Source organism: Coregonus clupeaformis, chromosome 12 (genome assembly GCF_020615455.1).
Source record: "Coregonus clupeaformis isolate EN_2021a chromosome 12, ASM2061545v1, whole genome shotgun sequence".
Classification (NCBI taxonomy): Eukaryota; Metazoa; Chordata; class Actinopteri; order Salmoniformes; family Salmonidae; genus Coregonus; species Coregonus clupeaformis.
The window spans coordinates 38,848,873-38,866,942 of NC_059203.1; the positions used below are offsets into that span (position 1 = coordinate 38,848,873).

Below are 18,070 nucleotides of genomic sequence, written 5' to 3' on the forward strand. Positions count from 1 at the left end.
CTTTCTATTGTATCTTCTTGGAATTGACAGTGTTTTGCAGAAGTTGGTAAATGTAGCTTCTGCACTACCCAGTGCTAACATAACCTAACAGCACTACCATAAATGGATAAAAACATGCCCCATCAGTTTTAATGAGCGTCACACCTCTTGAGCGTCACCACTTGAGCGTCACCACAAGACCACATCTCTTACCCCTGGCCATAGAAATGACTATTAAACATGCTCAATTCAACTCCGAAACCTCCTTATAATGACTGATGTATTTGTTGCACCAGCCCTGTTCTCAGTGAGCGAAATGATGTTGAAAATTCATATTTTAAACATACACTACATGACCAAAAGCATGGGCCAAAAGCTTGTCGAACGTCTCATTTCAAAATCATGGGCATTAATATGAAGTTGGTCCCCCCTTTGCTTCTATAACAGCCTCCAGTCTACTGGGAAGGCTTTCCAATGTTGGAACATTGCTGCGGGGACTTGCTTCCATTCAGCCACAAGAGCATTAGTGAGGTCGGGCACTGATGTTGGGCGATTAGGCCTGGCTCGCTGTCGTCATTCAAATTCATCCCTAAGGTGTTCGAAGGAGTTGAGGTCAGGGCTCTGTTCTTCCACACCGATCTCAACAAACAATTTCTGTATGGACCTCGCTTTGTGCACAGGGGCATTGTCATGCTGAAACAAGAAAGGGCCTTCCCCAAACTGTTGCCACAAAATTGGGATCATAGAATCGGCTAGAATGTCATTGTATGCTGTAGCGTTAAGATTTCCCTTCACTGGAACTAAAGGGCATAGCCCAAACCATGGAAAACAGCCCCAGACCATTATTCCTCCTCCACCAAACTTTACAGTTGGCACTATGCATTGGGGCTGGTAGCATTCTCCTGTCATCCGCCAAACCCAGATTTGTCCGTCGGACAGCCAGATGGTGAAGCGTGATTCATCACTCCAGAGATCGCATTTCCATTGCTCCAGAGTCCAATGCTGGCGAGCTTTACACCACTCCAGCCGACATTTGGGATTGTGCATGGTGATCTTAGGCTTGTGTGCGGCTGCTTGGCCACGGAAACCCATTTCATGAAGCTCCCGACTAACAGTTATTGTGCCGACATTGCTTCCAGAGGCAGTTTGGAACTCTGTAGTGAGTGTTGCAACTGAGGACAGACCATTTTTACACGCTACGCGCTTCAGCACTCGGCGGTCCCTTTCTGTGAGCTTGTGTGGCCTACCACTTCACGGCTGAGCCGTTGTTGCTCCAAGACATTTCCACTTCACAATAACAGCACTTACAGTTGACCGGGGCAGCTCTAGCAGGGCAGACATTTGATGAACTGACTTGTTGGAAAGGTGGCATCCTATGACAGTGCCACGTTGAAAGTCACTGAGCTCTTCATTAAGGACATTCTACTGCCAATGTTTGTCTATGGAGATTGCATGGCTGTGTGCTCGATTTTATACACCTATCAGCAACGGGTGTGGCAGAAATAGCCGAATCCACTAATTTGAAGGGGTGTCCACATACTTTTGTATATATAGTGTATTTTCCAGACATTGAAATTAGGTTCATTTTCGGTTCTAAATGAAGTTGAAAATAATAATTTTATGGATGTTGAAAATACGTATTTTCTGGACATTGAAAAGACATCCAGAAGACGTCATTTACGGACATTGAAAAGACGTATTTTACGGATGTTGAAAATACATACTTTTTGGGCCTTTGTTCTATGGCCAAATTTCAACCATACATACATTCACTTATATCCACATGTGAATGAAGAAATCATTATCTCACATATTTTTTTAAATGTCCAATTAAAACAGGAAAATGGAGCAAACTGAAGATTGCAGTATGGAATATTTATTATTCCTCCCATCTGTCAGTTTTTGAAAAGTTTTTGAACTGGCAGTGATGGTTTTCAGACCAACAGAAAAAACAAACAGAACACTTCAACTACAGTAACATTCTCAGTAAGTTTTTCTTTCTGTGACTGTGATATGTGGTTGTTTATCTACCTTAGTTGAATGCACTGACTGTAAGTCGCTCTGGATAAGAATGTCAGCTAAAAACCCAAAATGTAAATGTAAAAAAGGAACACTTGCAAAGCATGCTGGGTTTTATTCTAATGAACTCTCAAACAAGAACAAATTTGGTCGGTGTCACGATCGCCTATGAAATACGACCAAAGCGCAGCGTTGGGAGTGAACATGACTTTAATGTTGAAATAACGACAAAACAAAACACGATCCGTAACGTCCTCAGTACATAAACTGAACATAGAACAAAAACCCACAAACAAACAGTGAAACACAACAGTATATATATGGCTCCCAATCAGAGATAACGAGCCGACAGCTGACACTCGTTACCTCCGATTGGGAGTCATTGACCAATCACCACTAAACACAAACAAAATGAAACTCACCCAACCCCAACACCACCAAATGAGATACACCCTGGCTCTAACACACAGTCCTAGAACCAGAGTGTGACAGTACCCCCCCCCAAAGGCGCGGACTGCGACCGCGCCTAACTACAAGCAAACAGGGGAGGGCTGGGTGGGCATTCCTCCTCGGCGGAGGCTCCGGCTCCGGGCTTCCTCCCCACTTCCTCTCCAACCCCCCAAAGTACCCCTGGGCCTGTCTAGCCCCGCTGGCCGGAACCGGACTGACGACACGCGCCCCTGGCTTGGTGCGTGGATCCTGGCTGGACGGCTCTGGCGGATCCCGGCTGGACGGCTCTGGCGGATCCCGGCTGGACGGCTCTGGCGGATCCCGGCTGGACGGCTCTGGCGGATCCCGGCTGGACGGCTCTGACGGATCCCGGCTGGACGGCTCTGGCGGATCCTGGCTGGAAGGCTCTGGCGGATCCCGGCTGGACGGCTCTGGTGGATCCCGGCTGGACGGCTCTGGCGGATCCTGGCTGGAAGGCTCTGGCGGATCCCGGCTGGACGGCTCTGGCGGATCCTGGCTGGAAGGCTCTGGCGGATCCCGGCTGGACGGCTCTGACGGATCCCGGCTGGACGGCTCTGACGGATCCTGGCTGGACGGCTCTGGCGGATCCTGGCTGGAAGGCTCTGGCGAATCCCGGCTGGACGGCTCTGGCGGATCCCGGCTGGACGGCTCTGGCGGATCCTGGCTGGAAGGCTCTGGCGGATCCCGGCTGGACGGCTCTGGCGGATCCGGCTGGAAGGCTCTGGCGGATCCCGGCTGGACGGCTCTGGCGGATCCCGGCTGGACGGCTCTGGCGGATCCTGGCTGGACGGCTCTGGCGGATCCCCGGCTGGGCGGCTCTGGCGGATCCCGGCTGGACGGCTCTGGCGGATCCTGGCTGGACGGCTCTGACGGATCCTGGCTGGCCGGCTCATGGCTGGCTGACGGATCTGGCTGCTCATGGCTGGCTGACGGATCTGGCTGCTCGTGGATGGCTGACGGATCTGGCTGCTCATGGCTGGCTGACGGATCTGGCTGCTCATGGCTGGCGGAAGGATCTGGCTGCTCATGGCTGGCGGAAGGCTCTGGCTGATCCTGTCTGGCGGAAGGCTCTGGCTGATCCTGTCTGGCGGAAGGCTCTGGCTGATCCTGTCTGGCGGACGGCTCTGGCTGGACAGGGCTGACGACGCACCCCGTAGGCTCGGTGCGTTGAGCAGGGACAGGCAGAACCGCACTGGGGACACACACCCCTGGCCCTACACGGGGATCAGGAACGGGCCGGACCGGACTGGAAACACCCCCCAGTACCTCTCGCCGTGCCTCCACACTTTCCATCCCCTTCGTAACCAGTGGCCCCCTTAAACTGGCGGCCATATCTGCCAACCTCCTGCACTCCTCCAACCCGTACACCTGCTGCCCCGACGTCGTGAGCCCCCCCCTAAAAAATTTCTGGGGGTCTCTCCTCTCCGTGGACCAGGCCTCCATCATTCTCGCCCAATTCTCGCTCCTCTGTTTCCAATTATCGCCCTTCAGCTCCTGGACACGCTGCTTGGTCTGGTCTTGGTGGGTTTTTCTGTCACGATCGCCTATGAAATACGACCAAAGCGCAGCGTTGGGAGTGAACATGACTTTAATGTTGAAATAACGACAAAACAAAACACGATCCGTAACATCCTCAGTACATAAACTGAACATAGAACAAAAACCCACAAACAAACAGTGAAACACAACAGTATATATATGGCTCCCAATCAGAGATAACGAGCCGACAGCTGACACTCGTTACCTCCGATTGGGAGTCATTGACCAATCACCACTAAACACAAACAAAATGAAACTCACCCAACCCCAACACCACCAAATGAGATACACCCTGGCTCTAACACACAGTCCTAGAACCAGAGTGTGACAGTCGGTCCGTACCGGACGTCAATGTCTCACAAGTTTGGGCAGCACAGTACAGCACAGTACAGTACAGTACAGTACATTAAAGCACAGTAGAGTTTAGTTTAGTACAGTAGAGTAGACTACAGTACAGTACAGTACAATAGATAACAGTAAAGTACAGTAAGGTCCAGTAGGGTACAGTACAGTACAATATAGTACATTATACTGTTCTTTACTCTACTGTGCTCTACTGTACTGTATTGTACTGAATTATACTCTACTCTACTTTACATTACTGTACTACTGTACTGTAATGTACTTTTCTGTACTGTACTCTGCTGTGCTCTACTGTACTGTACTCTACTGTATTGTACTGGACTATACATTACTCTACTTTACTGTACATTACTGTACTATACTCTACTGTACTCTACTGTACTGAACTATACTCTGCTTTACTGTACTGTACTGTACTGTACTGTACAAACTTGCGAAACATAGACATCTATAATCATAGCCTACTGGGCAAAAACTGGTTCAGTCAACGTTGTTTCCATGTCAATGTGATGTTGAATCAATGTGGAAACCTGATTGGATTTGAAATGTTTTGTTGATTTCATGTTGAATTCACGTTAGTTGACAACTCAACCAAATGTAAATCAAAACTAGATGTTGAACTGACGTCTGTGCCCAGTGGGAGACCACTATATTCAGCCAAATCACGTCCGGTCCAGACCAAATCTGAACCATCATAGACGTCTATGTTTGGGCCAAATCTAGGCCGGTCCAAAAAACTACATCCGTGGACGTTGAAATCAAGGCCAGGGCGGTCGGACCAAATGTCAACGTCTTTTCAACGTCCATGGACATTGGCATGGATAGTGCTGACTGGGTTGTCGCTCACGTGCCTTCTCTTCCTGATTTATTGCTAATAGGCAGGATTTAAAGGCTCCTATAACCAAGCAGCTCAGTCGTGTGACCAGAAGGATGGCCATCTTTCAACCCCTAATTTGCCTCTTGACAGCCAATTACAGCCACATTAAATGGCTCCATGGTGTTGAGTAGTTAACGCTCTGGGCCTCCTGCCCTTTTCCTCTCTCTCTCCTTATTTCCCTCCACCTCTCTCTCGGATTGCACACGTCTTTACCTCAGTGAGCATGCTATATATCAGGGCTGTGAGTTGGCCCCAGTTCAGATAGGCTGTGATTGATTGGATCTGACTAAAGGGGGACAGTGTTTGTCAACTGATCTGAGGACACTTTGGCTCGGGGCCAAGAGCAGCACACAGGATTTACTTTTCCTTTCCTGAACTACATTGTACATGGTTGATTGTACTTCTTTCTGTCTTCCTTCATTCTATTCTTTTGTGTGCTGTAATATTCAATCCATTATGAGCTCTGGGCTATGTAACTGGTATTCCTGAAGGATGAGTATTAGTGATAGTGCTCCAGCGTAAGTCTTTTCATCCTGTTGATGATGACTCACCCACAGCACATCAAACACAGTAGCATCCTGATTAAACCTCTCCTGGATTAAGCTGGGAAGGACCAAATTTAGACATCCCCCATAATTCAAATCAAATAATAAAATAGACCTTAATAAATCAATGGTTGGATGGGCTCTGGCTTGCAAGGAGAGAGAGTAATATAGAACACTTTCGAAGGTGTCAGCAAATGAAAAGCTATTGCATATTGAAGTGATGCAGAACTGTCCAGTACAAACACAGACACCATAGTGTCCTGAGGCTCCGAACTCTGGCCTCTCCACTGACTCACTGAGTGGGCCTGATACTTCATGACCACCAACTAGACGGTTTGTCTGTCTGTCACCCAGTCTGTCCACCTCTCCCCTTCCCCACAGCCGTTGTAATGAGACACAGCTCAGAGAAACAGAGCCAGAGTCCACAGTAAATATTACGTCTCTCATTGATTCAACAGGGGAGCCAATCGAAACTTGTGAATTTTTTCATAGGGAAGGTGTTCCACATTTTACACAATGCTTATTACAGTAATATCACACATATGTGTACTACTCATGTACCTAATAGTCAATTGTAAGAAATATAGCATGAACACTTTGACTACTTTCTTTCAGGTGCCTACCTGGTCCCATACTTCATCCTCCTCATCCTCATCGGCATCCCACTCTTCTTCCTGGAGCTGGCGGTGGGCCAGAAGATCCGTCGTGGGAGCATCGGGGTGTGGAACTATGTGTGCCCCCGCCTGGGCGGGATAGGGGTGTCCAGTCTAATGGTGAGTGACAGTGAGGATGGTGTCTTTGGTTTTAAGTTGCCTATTATATAATCTCTTGGTTGAAGTGGAGGCTGGAAATCAGTTTGTTATGTGATCACACTCCAATCATCAGCTCAGAGATTCTTGATAGACGGGACAATCTCAACTTTTTTTCACCAATATTGTTCTTAATAATGAACAATATTTTAAATATATACAGTATTTTGATCAAATCAACGTTTACAGTACACATACAGTATTTGCAGACGTTATCGCAGGTGCAGCAAAACACTTATGTAGGATCTTAATTTTAACCAGTTTGCTACAGCAGGAAAATAATAAATTATTATGTGGATTATAATTAATGGACATTTTTTGTAGGGATTGATTAATTTTTCGTTAGGGCAAATCAAGTCTGACATTTTAAAGTGGAAATTACAAACTTTCGAAGCCTTTTTAAACCTCGAATACACTACAAGTTAGCATTTCCTGCTAGTGATGCGCTTGTTGACTCATAACCCGCAGTCCCCGCAGTTATATCCGCAGGGCGGACGGGTTTAGGGTCATTAAATATTGTGTGTATGAAGGGTGGCTGGGTGGCAGGTTGAATAAAGAGAAAACAACACCTTAAACAATCCATAAATGTATCATTCTTGTTCAGTTTATATCTATAGGCTACATTTAGGTTTTTCTTTCATTATTTTAGGCTATCTGGCATCAGAGCATAAGCCGAAGGTTTAACTGTATACGGGAGCCAAATAGCCTACACGCCAATCGCCAAATGCTTTTCGGAACGGGCAGTAAAAGTTAACATCAATCCACAGAGGCAAAAAGGGCAATGTCAGAGTTGAATTCAATAAGACAAAAGCTGCAAAAGGAGAGTTGAGCCTCCCGAGTGGCGCAGCGGTCTAAGGCACTGCATCGCAATGCTAGAAGTGTCACTACAGACCCGGGTTCGATCCCGGGCTGTATCACAACCGGCCGTAATTGGGAGTCCCATAGGGTGGCGCACAATTGGCCCCGTGTCGTCCGGGTTAGGGGAGGGTTTGGCCAGGGGGGCTTTACTTGGCTCATCGCACTCTAGCGAGTCCTTGTGGCGGGCCGGGCGCCTGCAGGCTGACCTTGGTCATCAGGTGAAAGGTGTTTTCTCCGACACATTGGTGCGGCTGGCTTCCGGGTTAAGTGGGCCTGAAGCGCGGTTTGGCAGGTAAAGTTTCGGAGGATGCATGACTCGACCTTCACCTCACGAGCCGGTTGGGGAGTTGCATTGATGAGACAAGATCAAAATTGGGGAGAAAAAGGGGATATAGAAAAAAATAAGAAAAAAAGGAGAGTTGAAATTGAAGGGAGGGTCAGAAAAGTAATGTTTGGGAAAGATGTGGTGAAAGAGGATAAAAGCAGTGCCAGATATGTTATGTGTGATGATTGGGCTCTATACAAATCAGACAGTCACAAGACAGGGACTCCAATAGGCCTATGGAATGTCAAGGGAACTGCAGCCTACTGTTCAGATGGGTTAAATGGAAATTAAATCTGGACACTGACTGTAGGTCTATAGCCTTAATATTAACTCCTGCAGAGTTAAGCATTTCTTGCAGTAAAATGCAGTAAAATGATACACCAAATGTATAATTTTTACTCGGGACCAGGAGTGGAGACATATTATTTATTTATTTCAGCATCTTGAGAGAATGCAAATGCTCAGTTAGATACCATCTGTAGAGGTGCTATCTTTATCAGCATCATAAAAGCTTATAGTATTTCAACCACATAAATATGCATCCATGCCAAACTGAAATCTTATCAGAAACTTGTTGGGACGTTTTCACAGCTATCTATTTCCTTACAACTGGTGAAACTGATATTATTTGGAAATTTTGCACAGAAAATCTTTAAATTTTTTGTATAGTTATTGCATTTTCTCCCCGGTCCCTAAACGTATTTGCTCCACAAAAGAAGATGACAGAGAAAACTTTATCAATGTCAACTAGATTGAAGCAATAATTCTATCGATTTATTACATTATTCTGGTGAGCAAGGTTATTTTTTTGTCTTCTAGGGCTGCATATAATGACAGAGGAGAAGCTGTATGTATCTAAATTATAGACAAGTTGACTAATAAATAGCGTACCAAAATGTCGGGCCCAAAAAAATCCTGCACCACCTCTCAAAAAATAATTCCACTGTCTGACTGTAACCTATAGCACATTTTTATATTTGCGGGTTAGGGTCGGGTTAGGGTCGGGTGTGGGCCTCAGATTTTCACTTAATCACATATAGTCGGGCGGTTGTGGATGGGTTATTAGCAATTGTGGGCGGGTGCTGGTGAACAAACAGCTGACAAATAGCACCACTATTTCCTGTGCAGGAACATTCTCAGCAACAAAAGAGTGATCAAATGAAGATCCTACATCTGTAGCTCTCACAGTGCAGTAATATCTAGCAATGCAATAACACTATACACATAATCCAAAAAGTAAATAAATATCAGAACAAGCAATATCAGAACGAGCAATGTCAGAGTCCAGAAAATATACAGTTCCAGTCAAAAGTTTGGACACACCTACTCATTCAAGGGTTTTTCTATATTTGTACTATTTTCTACATTGTAGAATAATAGTGAAGACATCAAAACTATGAAATAACACATATGGAATCATGTAGATCGGGTGAGGTCGTCGGGTGAGGTCGTCGGGTAAGCTTGGCTTTATACATAGTTTGGGCTTTGTCGAGTAAGGCTAAAACGATGTATTTAGAATGCCGCAGCCCGCCTGGTGTTCAACCTTCCCAAGTTCTCTCACGTCACCCCGCTCCTCCGCACACTCCACTGGCTTCCAGTTGAAGCTCGCATCTGTTACAAGACCATGGTGCTTGCCTATGGAGCTGTGAGGGGAACGGCACCTCCGTACCTTCAGGCTCTGATCAGTCCCTACACCCAAACGAGGGCATTGCGTTCATCCACCTCTGGCCTGCTGGCTCCCCTTCCTCTGCGGAAGCATAGTTCCCGCTCAGCCCAGTCAAAACTGTTCGCTGCTCTGGCACCCCAATGGTGGAACAAGCTCCCTCACGACGCCAGGACAGCGGAGTCACTCACCACCTTCTGGAGACATTTGAAACCCCACCTCTTTAAGGAATACCTGGGATAGGATAAAGTAATCATTCTACCCCCCCCCCTTACCCCAACCCACCCCCCTAAAAAAAAAATAATAATAATAAAATTAAAATAAAAACATTGTAAAGTGGTTGTACTACTGGCTATAAGGTGAATGCACCAATTTGTAAGTCGCTCTGGATAAGAGCGTCTGCTAAATGACGTAAATGTAATGTAAAAATGTATTAACCCAAAAAGTGTTAAACAAATCAAAATACACTACCGTTCAAACGTTTGGGGTCACTTAGAAATGTCCTTGTTTTCGAAAGAAAAGCATTTTTTTTTGTCCATTAAAATAACATAAAATTGATCAGAAATACAGTGTAGATATTGTTAATGTTGTAAATGGCTATTGTAGCTGGAAACGGCTGAATATTTATGGAATATCTACATAGGCGTACAGAGGCCCATTATCAGCAACAATCAGTCCCGTGTTCCAATGGCACGTTGTGTTTGCTAATCCAAGTTTATCATTTTAAAAGGCTAATTGATCATTAGAAAACCCTTTTGCAATTATGTTAGCTGAAAACTGTTGTGCTGATTAAAGAAGCAATAAAACTGGCCTTCATGAGACTAGTTGAGTATCTGGAGAATCAGCAACTGTGGGTTCGATTACAGCCTCAAAATGGCCAAAAACAAAGAACTTTCTTCTGAAACTCGTCAGTCTATTCTTGTTCTGAGAAATGAAGGCTATTCCATGCGAGAAATTGCCAAGAAATCTTATACAACGCTGTGTACTACTCCCTTCACAGAACAGCGCAAACTGGCTCTAACCAGAATAGAAAGAAGAGTGGGAGGCCCCGGTGCACAACTGAGCAAGAGGACAAATACATTAGAGTGTGTAGTTTGAGAAACAGGCGCCTCACAAAGAAAAAGACATATCTCAGACTGGCCAATAAAAATAAAATTTGAATATGGGCAGTCTGAGATATGGCTTTTTCTTTGCAACTCTGCCTAGAAGGTCAGCATCTCGGAGTCGCCTCTTCACTGTTGACGTTGAGACTGGTGTTTTGCGGGTACTATTTAATGAAGCTGCCAGTTGAGGATCTGTGAGGCGTCTGTTTCTCAAACTAGACACTTGCCTTGATGAAAGCTTTGCACACTCTTGGCATTCTCTCAACCAGCTTCATGAGGAATGCTTTTCCAACAGTCTTGAAGGAGTTCCCACATATGCTGAGCACTTGTTGGCTGCTTTTCCTTCACTCTGAGGTCCTCCATCTCAATTGGATTGAGGTCGGGTGATTGTGGAGGCCAGGTCATCTGATGCAGCACTCCATCACTCTCCTTATTGGTCAAATAGCCCTTACACAGCCTGGAGGTGTGTTTTGGGTCATTGTCCTGTTGAAAAACAAATGATAGTCCCACTGAGTACAAACCAGATGGGATGGCGTATCGCTGCAGAATGCTGTGGTAGCCATGCTGGTTAAGTGTGCCTTTAATTCTAAATAAATCACAGACAGTGTCACCAGCAAAGCAGCCCCACATCATCACACTTCCTCGTCCATGCCTCACAGTGGGAACCACACATGCAGAGATAATCCGTTCACCTACTCTGCGGTTCACAAAGACACGGCGGTTGGAACCAAAAATCTCAAATCTGGACTCATCAGACCAAAGGACAGATTTCCACCGGTCTAATGTCCATTGCTCGTGTTTCTTGACCCAACCAAGTCTCTTCTTCTTATTGGTGTCCTTTAGTAGTGATTTCTTTGCAGCAATTCGACCATGGAGCCCTGATTCACACAGTCTCTTCTGAACAGTTGATGTTGAGATGTGTCTGTTACTCTGTGAAGCATTTATTTGGGCTGCAATCTGAGGTGCAGTTAACTCTAATGAATTTATCCTCTGCAGTAGAGGTAACTATGGGTCTTCCTTTCTTGTGGCGGTCCTCATGAGAGCCAGTTACATCATAGCGCTTGATGGTTTTTGCGACTGCACATGAAGAAACTTTGAAAGTTCTTGAAATTTTCCGGATCTTTAAGTAATGATGGACTGTCGTTTCTCTATGCTTATTTGAGCTGTTCTTGCCATAATATCGACTTGGTCTTTTACCAAATAGGGCTATCTTCTGTATACCACCCCTACCTTGTCACAACACAACTGATTGGCACAAATTAACTTTTAACAAGGCACACCTGTTAATTGAAATGCATTCCAGGTCTCTACCTCATGAAGCTGGTTGAGAGAATGCCAAGAGAGTGCAAAGCTGTCATCAAGGCAAAGGGTGGCTACTTTGAAGGATCTCAAATATAAAATATATTTGGATTTGTTGAACACTTTTTTGGTTACTACATGATTCCATATGTGTTATTTCATAGTTTTGATGTTCTCACTATTATTCTACAATGTAGAATATAGTAAAAATAAAGAAAAACCCTTGAATGAGTAGGTGTGTCCAACATTTTCACGGGTGCTGTATATAAAGTGCATTCGGAAAGTATTCAGACCCCTTGACTTTTTCCACATTTTGTTACATTACAGCCTTATTCTAAAATTGATTAAATTATTTTTTTCACTCATCAATCTACACACAAAACCCCATAATGACAACGCGAAACCAGGTTTTTAGAAAGTATTCAAACCCTTTGCTCTGAGACTTGAAATTGAGCTCAGGTGCATCCTGTTTCCATTGATCATCCTTGAGATGTTTCTACAACTTGATTGGAGTCCACCTTTAGTAAGTTAAATTGATTGCATATGATTTGGAAATGCACACACCTGTCTATATAAGGTCCCACAGTTGACAGTGCATGTCAGAGCAAAAACTAATCCATGAGGTCGAAGGAATTGTCAGTAGAGCTCCGATTGTGTCGAGGCACAGATCTGGGGAAGGGTACCAAAACATTTCTGCAGCATTGAAAGTCCCAAGAACACATTGGCCTCAATTATTCTTAAATGGAAGATGTTTGGAACCACCAATACTCTTCCTAGAGCTGGCCTCCCGTTCAAACTAAGCAAATGGGGGGAGAAGGGCCTTGGTCAGGGAGGTGACCAAGAACCCAATGGTCACTCTGACAGAGCTCCAGAGTTCCTCTGTGGAGATGGGGGAACCTTCCAGAAGGACAACCATCTCTGCAGCACTCCACCAATCAGGCCTTTATGGTAGAGTGGCCAGACGGAAGCCACTCCTCAGTAAAAGGCACATGACAGCCCGCTTGGAGTTTGCCAAAAGGCACCTAAAGACTTTCAGACCATGAGAAACAAGATTCTCTGGTCTGATGAAACCAAGATGGAACTCTTTGGCCTGGATGCCAAGTGTCACGTCTGGAGGAAACCTGTCACCATCCCTACGGTGAAGCATGGTGGTGGCAGCATCATGCTGTGGGGATGTTTTTCAGCAGCAGGGACTGGGAGACTAGTCAGGATCGAGGGAAAGATGAACGGAGCAAAGTACAGAGAGTTCCTTGATGAAAACCTGCTGTAGAGCGCTCAGGACCTCAGACTGGGGAGAAGGTTCAACTTCCAACAGGACAACGACCCTAAGCACACAGGCAAGACAACGCAGGAGTGGCTTCTGGACAAGTCTCTGAATGTCATTGAGTGGCCCAGCCAGAGCCTGGACTTGAACCTGATCGAACATCTCTGGAGAGACCTGAAAATAGCTGTGCAACGCTCCCCATCCAACCTGGCAAAGGTTGAGAGGATCTGCAGCGAAGAATGGGAGAAACTCCGCAAATACAGGTGTGCCCAGCTTGTAGCGTCATACCCAAGAAGACCTGAGGCTGTAATCGCTGCTTCAACAAAGTACTGAGTAAAGGGTTTGAATACTTATGTTAATGTGATTTTTCAGTTTTTTGTTTTTAATACATTTGCAAACATTTCTAACAGTTTTTTCTTTGTCATTATGGGGTATTGTGTGTGGATTGATGAGGGGGGAAAACCATTTAATCAATTTTAGAAAGGCTGTAACGTACCAAAATGTGAAAAAAGTCAAGGGGTCTGAATACTTTCTGAATGCACTGTATGTCAACTCCGTCAGACACCATAAAAGGCATTTCTTTTTTAGAATTATTGTCCAACAAGTTTTTAAAGGCCTTGATTGTTTAATTCTAACATTAGATTATTCAAATATGTAATACAAATCTCCAAATTTATTTTTGTTTTGTTTTATAGTACAATTAAATGCTTCAGGGCAAATTTTGTTAGCATTCTGTGATGATTTTCTAGATTTAGAACATAAAACAACATTTATAAATCAAACATTATCCCTCAGGCTTAGCACAGCAAATCCTTCAATTGTTTAAGCTTGTGTTGCAGAACAGTGATTCAAATATTTTTTCAGAATGTTGACAAGAACATACAAGTTAAATACAAACAATTCTAAACTTTGTAAAATTATTCATTTGAAAATCCCCAATAAAAACATAACCATTCTATTACAACTGTCAGCACTCTGACGGAGTTGAATGTTAGAATAAAATCTGACAGAGTTGATGTTTTACTGAGTTGTCAAAAATGGCATTTTTCTTCTTCATTTAAGTGGTATACACAGTAGCAATTTTGTTTTTCCTCAGTTGCTTTATGGAATGGAAATAGACCTTGTGTAAATCTGTTGATCTGGATTGTGTAATCGGGGGGTTAGGGTGTGAAAGAGAGACAGCCCCCCGTTGGAGTTGCACGTGACTGAGAGTAGCGTGGGAGAGGCAAGGGATGGCTATTTTTTACCTCTTAAGAGATCACAGTGAAAACGGATGAAAGAGTGCACTTTAATAAGTCATGGATTTCCCGACCTTGTTTAGCTTCTGCCTGTCCTCGTTGACATGAAGGCTCAGAAGACAGTCAGGAACATGAGACAATAACATACTTCTCCTGCCTACAGTGGCTTGTGAAAGTATTCACCCCCCTTGGCATTTTTCCTATTTTGTTGCCTTACAACCTGGAATTAAAATGGATTTTTGGGGGGTTTGTATAATTTGATTTACACAACATGCCTACCACTTTGAAGATGCAAAAATAAGACGAAAAAAACAGAAAACTTGAGCGTGCATAATTATTCACCAATGCTGACCAGTCCCTGCCGATGAAAAACATGGTGGTCTTCTCATGATGGTCTTCTCATGTGATGAGAGGTGTTGGGTTTGCGCCAGACATAGCGTTTTCCTTGATGGCCAAAAAGCTCAATTTTAGTCTCATCTGACCAGAGTACATTCTTCCATATGTTTAAAGAGTCTCACACATGCCTTTTGGCGAACACCAAATGTGTTTACTTATTTTTTTCTTTAAGCAATGGCTTTTTTCTGGCCACTCTTCCGTAAATCCCAGCTCTGTGTAGTGTACGGCTTAAAGTGGTCCTATGGACAGATACTCCAATCTCTGCTGTGGAGCTTTGCAGCTCCTTCAGGGTTATCTTTGGTCTCTTTGTTGCCTCTCTGATTAATAGCCTCCTTGCCTGGTCCGTGAGTTTTGGTGGGCGGCCCTCTCTTGGCAGGTTTGTTGTGGTGCCATATTCTTTCAATTTTTTAACAATGGATTTAATGGTGCTCCATGGGATGTTCAAAGTTTCTGATATTTCTTTATAACCCAACCCTGATCTGTACTTCTCCACAACTTTGTCCCTGACCTGTTTGGGGAGCTCCTTGGTCTTCATGGTGCCAATGCTTGGTGGTGCCCCTTGCTTAGTGGTGTTGCAGACTCTGGGGCCTTTCAGAACAGGTGTATATATACTGAGATCATGTGACAGATCATGTGACACTTAGATTGCACACAGGTGGACTTTATTTAACTAATTATGTGACTTTTGAAGGTAATTGGTCGCACCAGATCTTATTTAGGGGCTTTATAGCAAAGGGGCTGAATACATATGCACACACCACTTTTTAGTTATTTATTTTGTATAATTTTTTGAAACAAGTTATTTTCTTCATTTCACTTCACCAATTTGGACTATTTTGTGTATGTCCATTAGATGAAATCCAAATAAAAATCAATTTAAATTACAGGTTGTAATGCAACAAAATAGGAAAAACGCCAAGGAGGATGAATAATTTTGCAAGACCATCTGAATGAGAAAGATATTTGACATTGCCTCTTAGTAGTGTGTATGTATGAACATTCACACACACACACTCTGCCATTTGACTGAAAGTGTGGCATCAACTAGCAGTGAGATGGACTCGTGCTGAGGAGCATCTCAGTTTCAATGGACTTTCTTACTCTAACAGACTCTGCCTCTCCTCCATTCCAGGTGTGTGGCTTTGTGGGGCTCTACTACAATGTAATCATCGGCTGGAGCATATTCTACTTCTTCCAGTCCTTCCAGTACCCACTGCCATGGGCCGAATGCCCTATCAGGAGGAATGGATCATTAGCAAGTGAGTGGATGCCAGATCTGAATAGAGGGACAGAGGAGAGATGCAGAGGGCACAGAATTTTTTTTGTCATATTACTCCTCTGAAATGTTTGATAAAGCCCAAGCAGCAGGGTGGCCATGACCAATGTGGTTTGTCACACTTTGTCACACAAACTAGAAAGGCTTCAATGGATTTTGAATCCATTCTCCTTTTTTAACAAGGCCTGTATTTGATTACTGATAGATTAATTATTAATGACTAATTATTACACCCTGAAACTGTGTATAATGTGTTAGAAATGTGTGAGTGTAGGACCAGTAAAGGCTATGGCATTGAGCCACTATTTTTTTTATTTTTTTTATTTCACCTTTATTTATATATTTAGCAATGTGAGTAAGAGTTAGGCCAGACAACAAAGGACAAGGAGAACTGCCTACAGGCAACTGATAGGCTTTTTAATGAGTATGGTGCAGAATATTGTGAGAACGGCAATAACTGAGGAATGTAGGGAGTAGGCTATGATGAGAAAGTGTGTGTGTATGTATGTGTGTATGCATGTGAGTATATGTGTGTGTGTGTGTGAACTGATGGTCAGGAGAGCAGTTTTAGAGTGGAAAACTACAGCCCACCTACAGAGGGGAGGGATTTTTTTGTATGACGTATGACTATAAAAGATGGACTCTGAAATTGTGATGGCAGAATTCTCAATGAATAAATCTCTGACTATGCAGACCGGGACTCTGTCCGTTACTTAAATCCCAAAAGACTTACAACCTTTTGGGAGACGTACAGAGACACTGAAATAGTTTGTTAAATAATTCCCATAACAGCTTGGTCCTTCTGAGCCGGATTCCAATACCCTGCTTCTGTCATTCCAGGTAACTCTGAAAACCGTCGACGGGCGAATGATACATTTGTAAATAGAAAGTCCTGCCCTTTGACATTAAGGGTTAAAACAGGCCAGAGGACACCTGATTAATGACAGAGACGGTGACGGAATCCAAACCTACATTGAATCTCGGCTGCAAGGATAAGGTCAGTAGTCTTTATTCATTACTTGGTTAAATTGATTTGAGAACTTGCTAAAATATTGACTGAGGGTAACGTCATAATTTAAAGTAGCAAATTGATCAATGCGTAGCCATTTTAAGGTAGCCAATTTAAGGTTGTAGCCGGTAGCCGATTTAAGGTTGGTGGGTCCGTAACGATTCACGGTAATAGGCCATTACCAAAAGAAACTACCCGGTGTTAAAATAGAAGGAACTATTAAAAGTACACCTATGGGATGTAACCTGTAAGAGATTATAGAACAGTCAACAAATAATCCGGGTTAAACAAATACAAAAAGTACACTAGAAGGAATTAAAATAGCATGTGTGAGAAATAGAATATTAGTAAAGTCAAAAGTCACAAACAACTGTAGATTTTGCTGTAACTCTATCCGTTCTGGAGCCTTACAAACTAATTCCAGGTGGTTGTATAGAGGAGGGAGAACCCATTCCTGTTGTATGAGACTGTCAGGAATTATCAAGATTACATTGTGGGGATAAATTCCTCCGTAAAGTATGAGATAATTCTGGGGGACTAGTCAAGACTACATATACAGGAAGGGGTGGTTCCAGGTGGTTGTATAGAGAAGAGGGAGAACCCATTGCTGTTGTATGAGACTGTCAGGAATTATCAAGATTACATTGTGGGGATAAATTCCTCCGTAAAGTATGAGATCATTCTGGGGGACTAGTCAATATTACATATACAGGAAGGGGTGATTCAAGGTGTTGTTGTGTGAAGCTGTTTTGAATTACTTGTTAAATTGACTTGTTATATGGAAGAGGTGGCTAAGGGATTTTTAACAGTACCAACCATGGGGGGCAAATCCTCACAAGAGGTCCCAGAATTTACTGGGGACGAGAAATACTTGATGTAATTAAAATGGAATCCAGGGATAGAAGAAATCTCCATTATGTAACCAGGTGGAGGGAGAGGTATGGTTTTGAGGGACGTCTAGACGCAGATAAACTCGAATCCATGCTTAAACAGATACATAAGTTGTGTAAAGGAGAAAGAAGCAGTGAGAGAGAGAG

General features: G+C 43.9%; 1 protein-coding gene across 1 annotated transcript in view; it reads left to right on the forward strand.

Moving 5' to 3' along the window:
- The window catches only part of LOC121578775 (sodium-dependent neutral amino acid transporter SLC6A17-like), a 48,640-nt gene that overhangs the window by 11,919 nt on the left and 18,651 nt on the right, over positions 1-18,070 (forward strand). Inside the window, 2 exon segments of the mRNA XM_041893158.1 lie at positions 6,409-6,566; positions 15,881-16,007. Of these exon segments, the coding sequence (XP_041749092.1) occupies positions 6,409-6,566; positions 15,881-16,007 (285 nt within the window).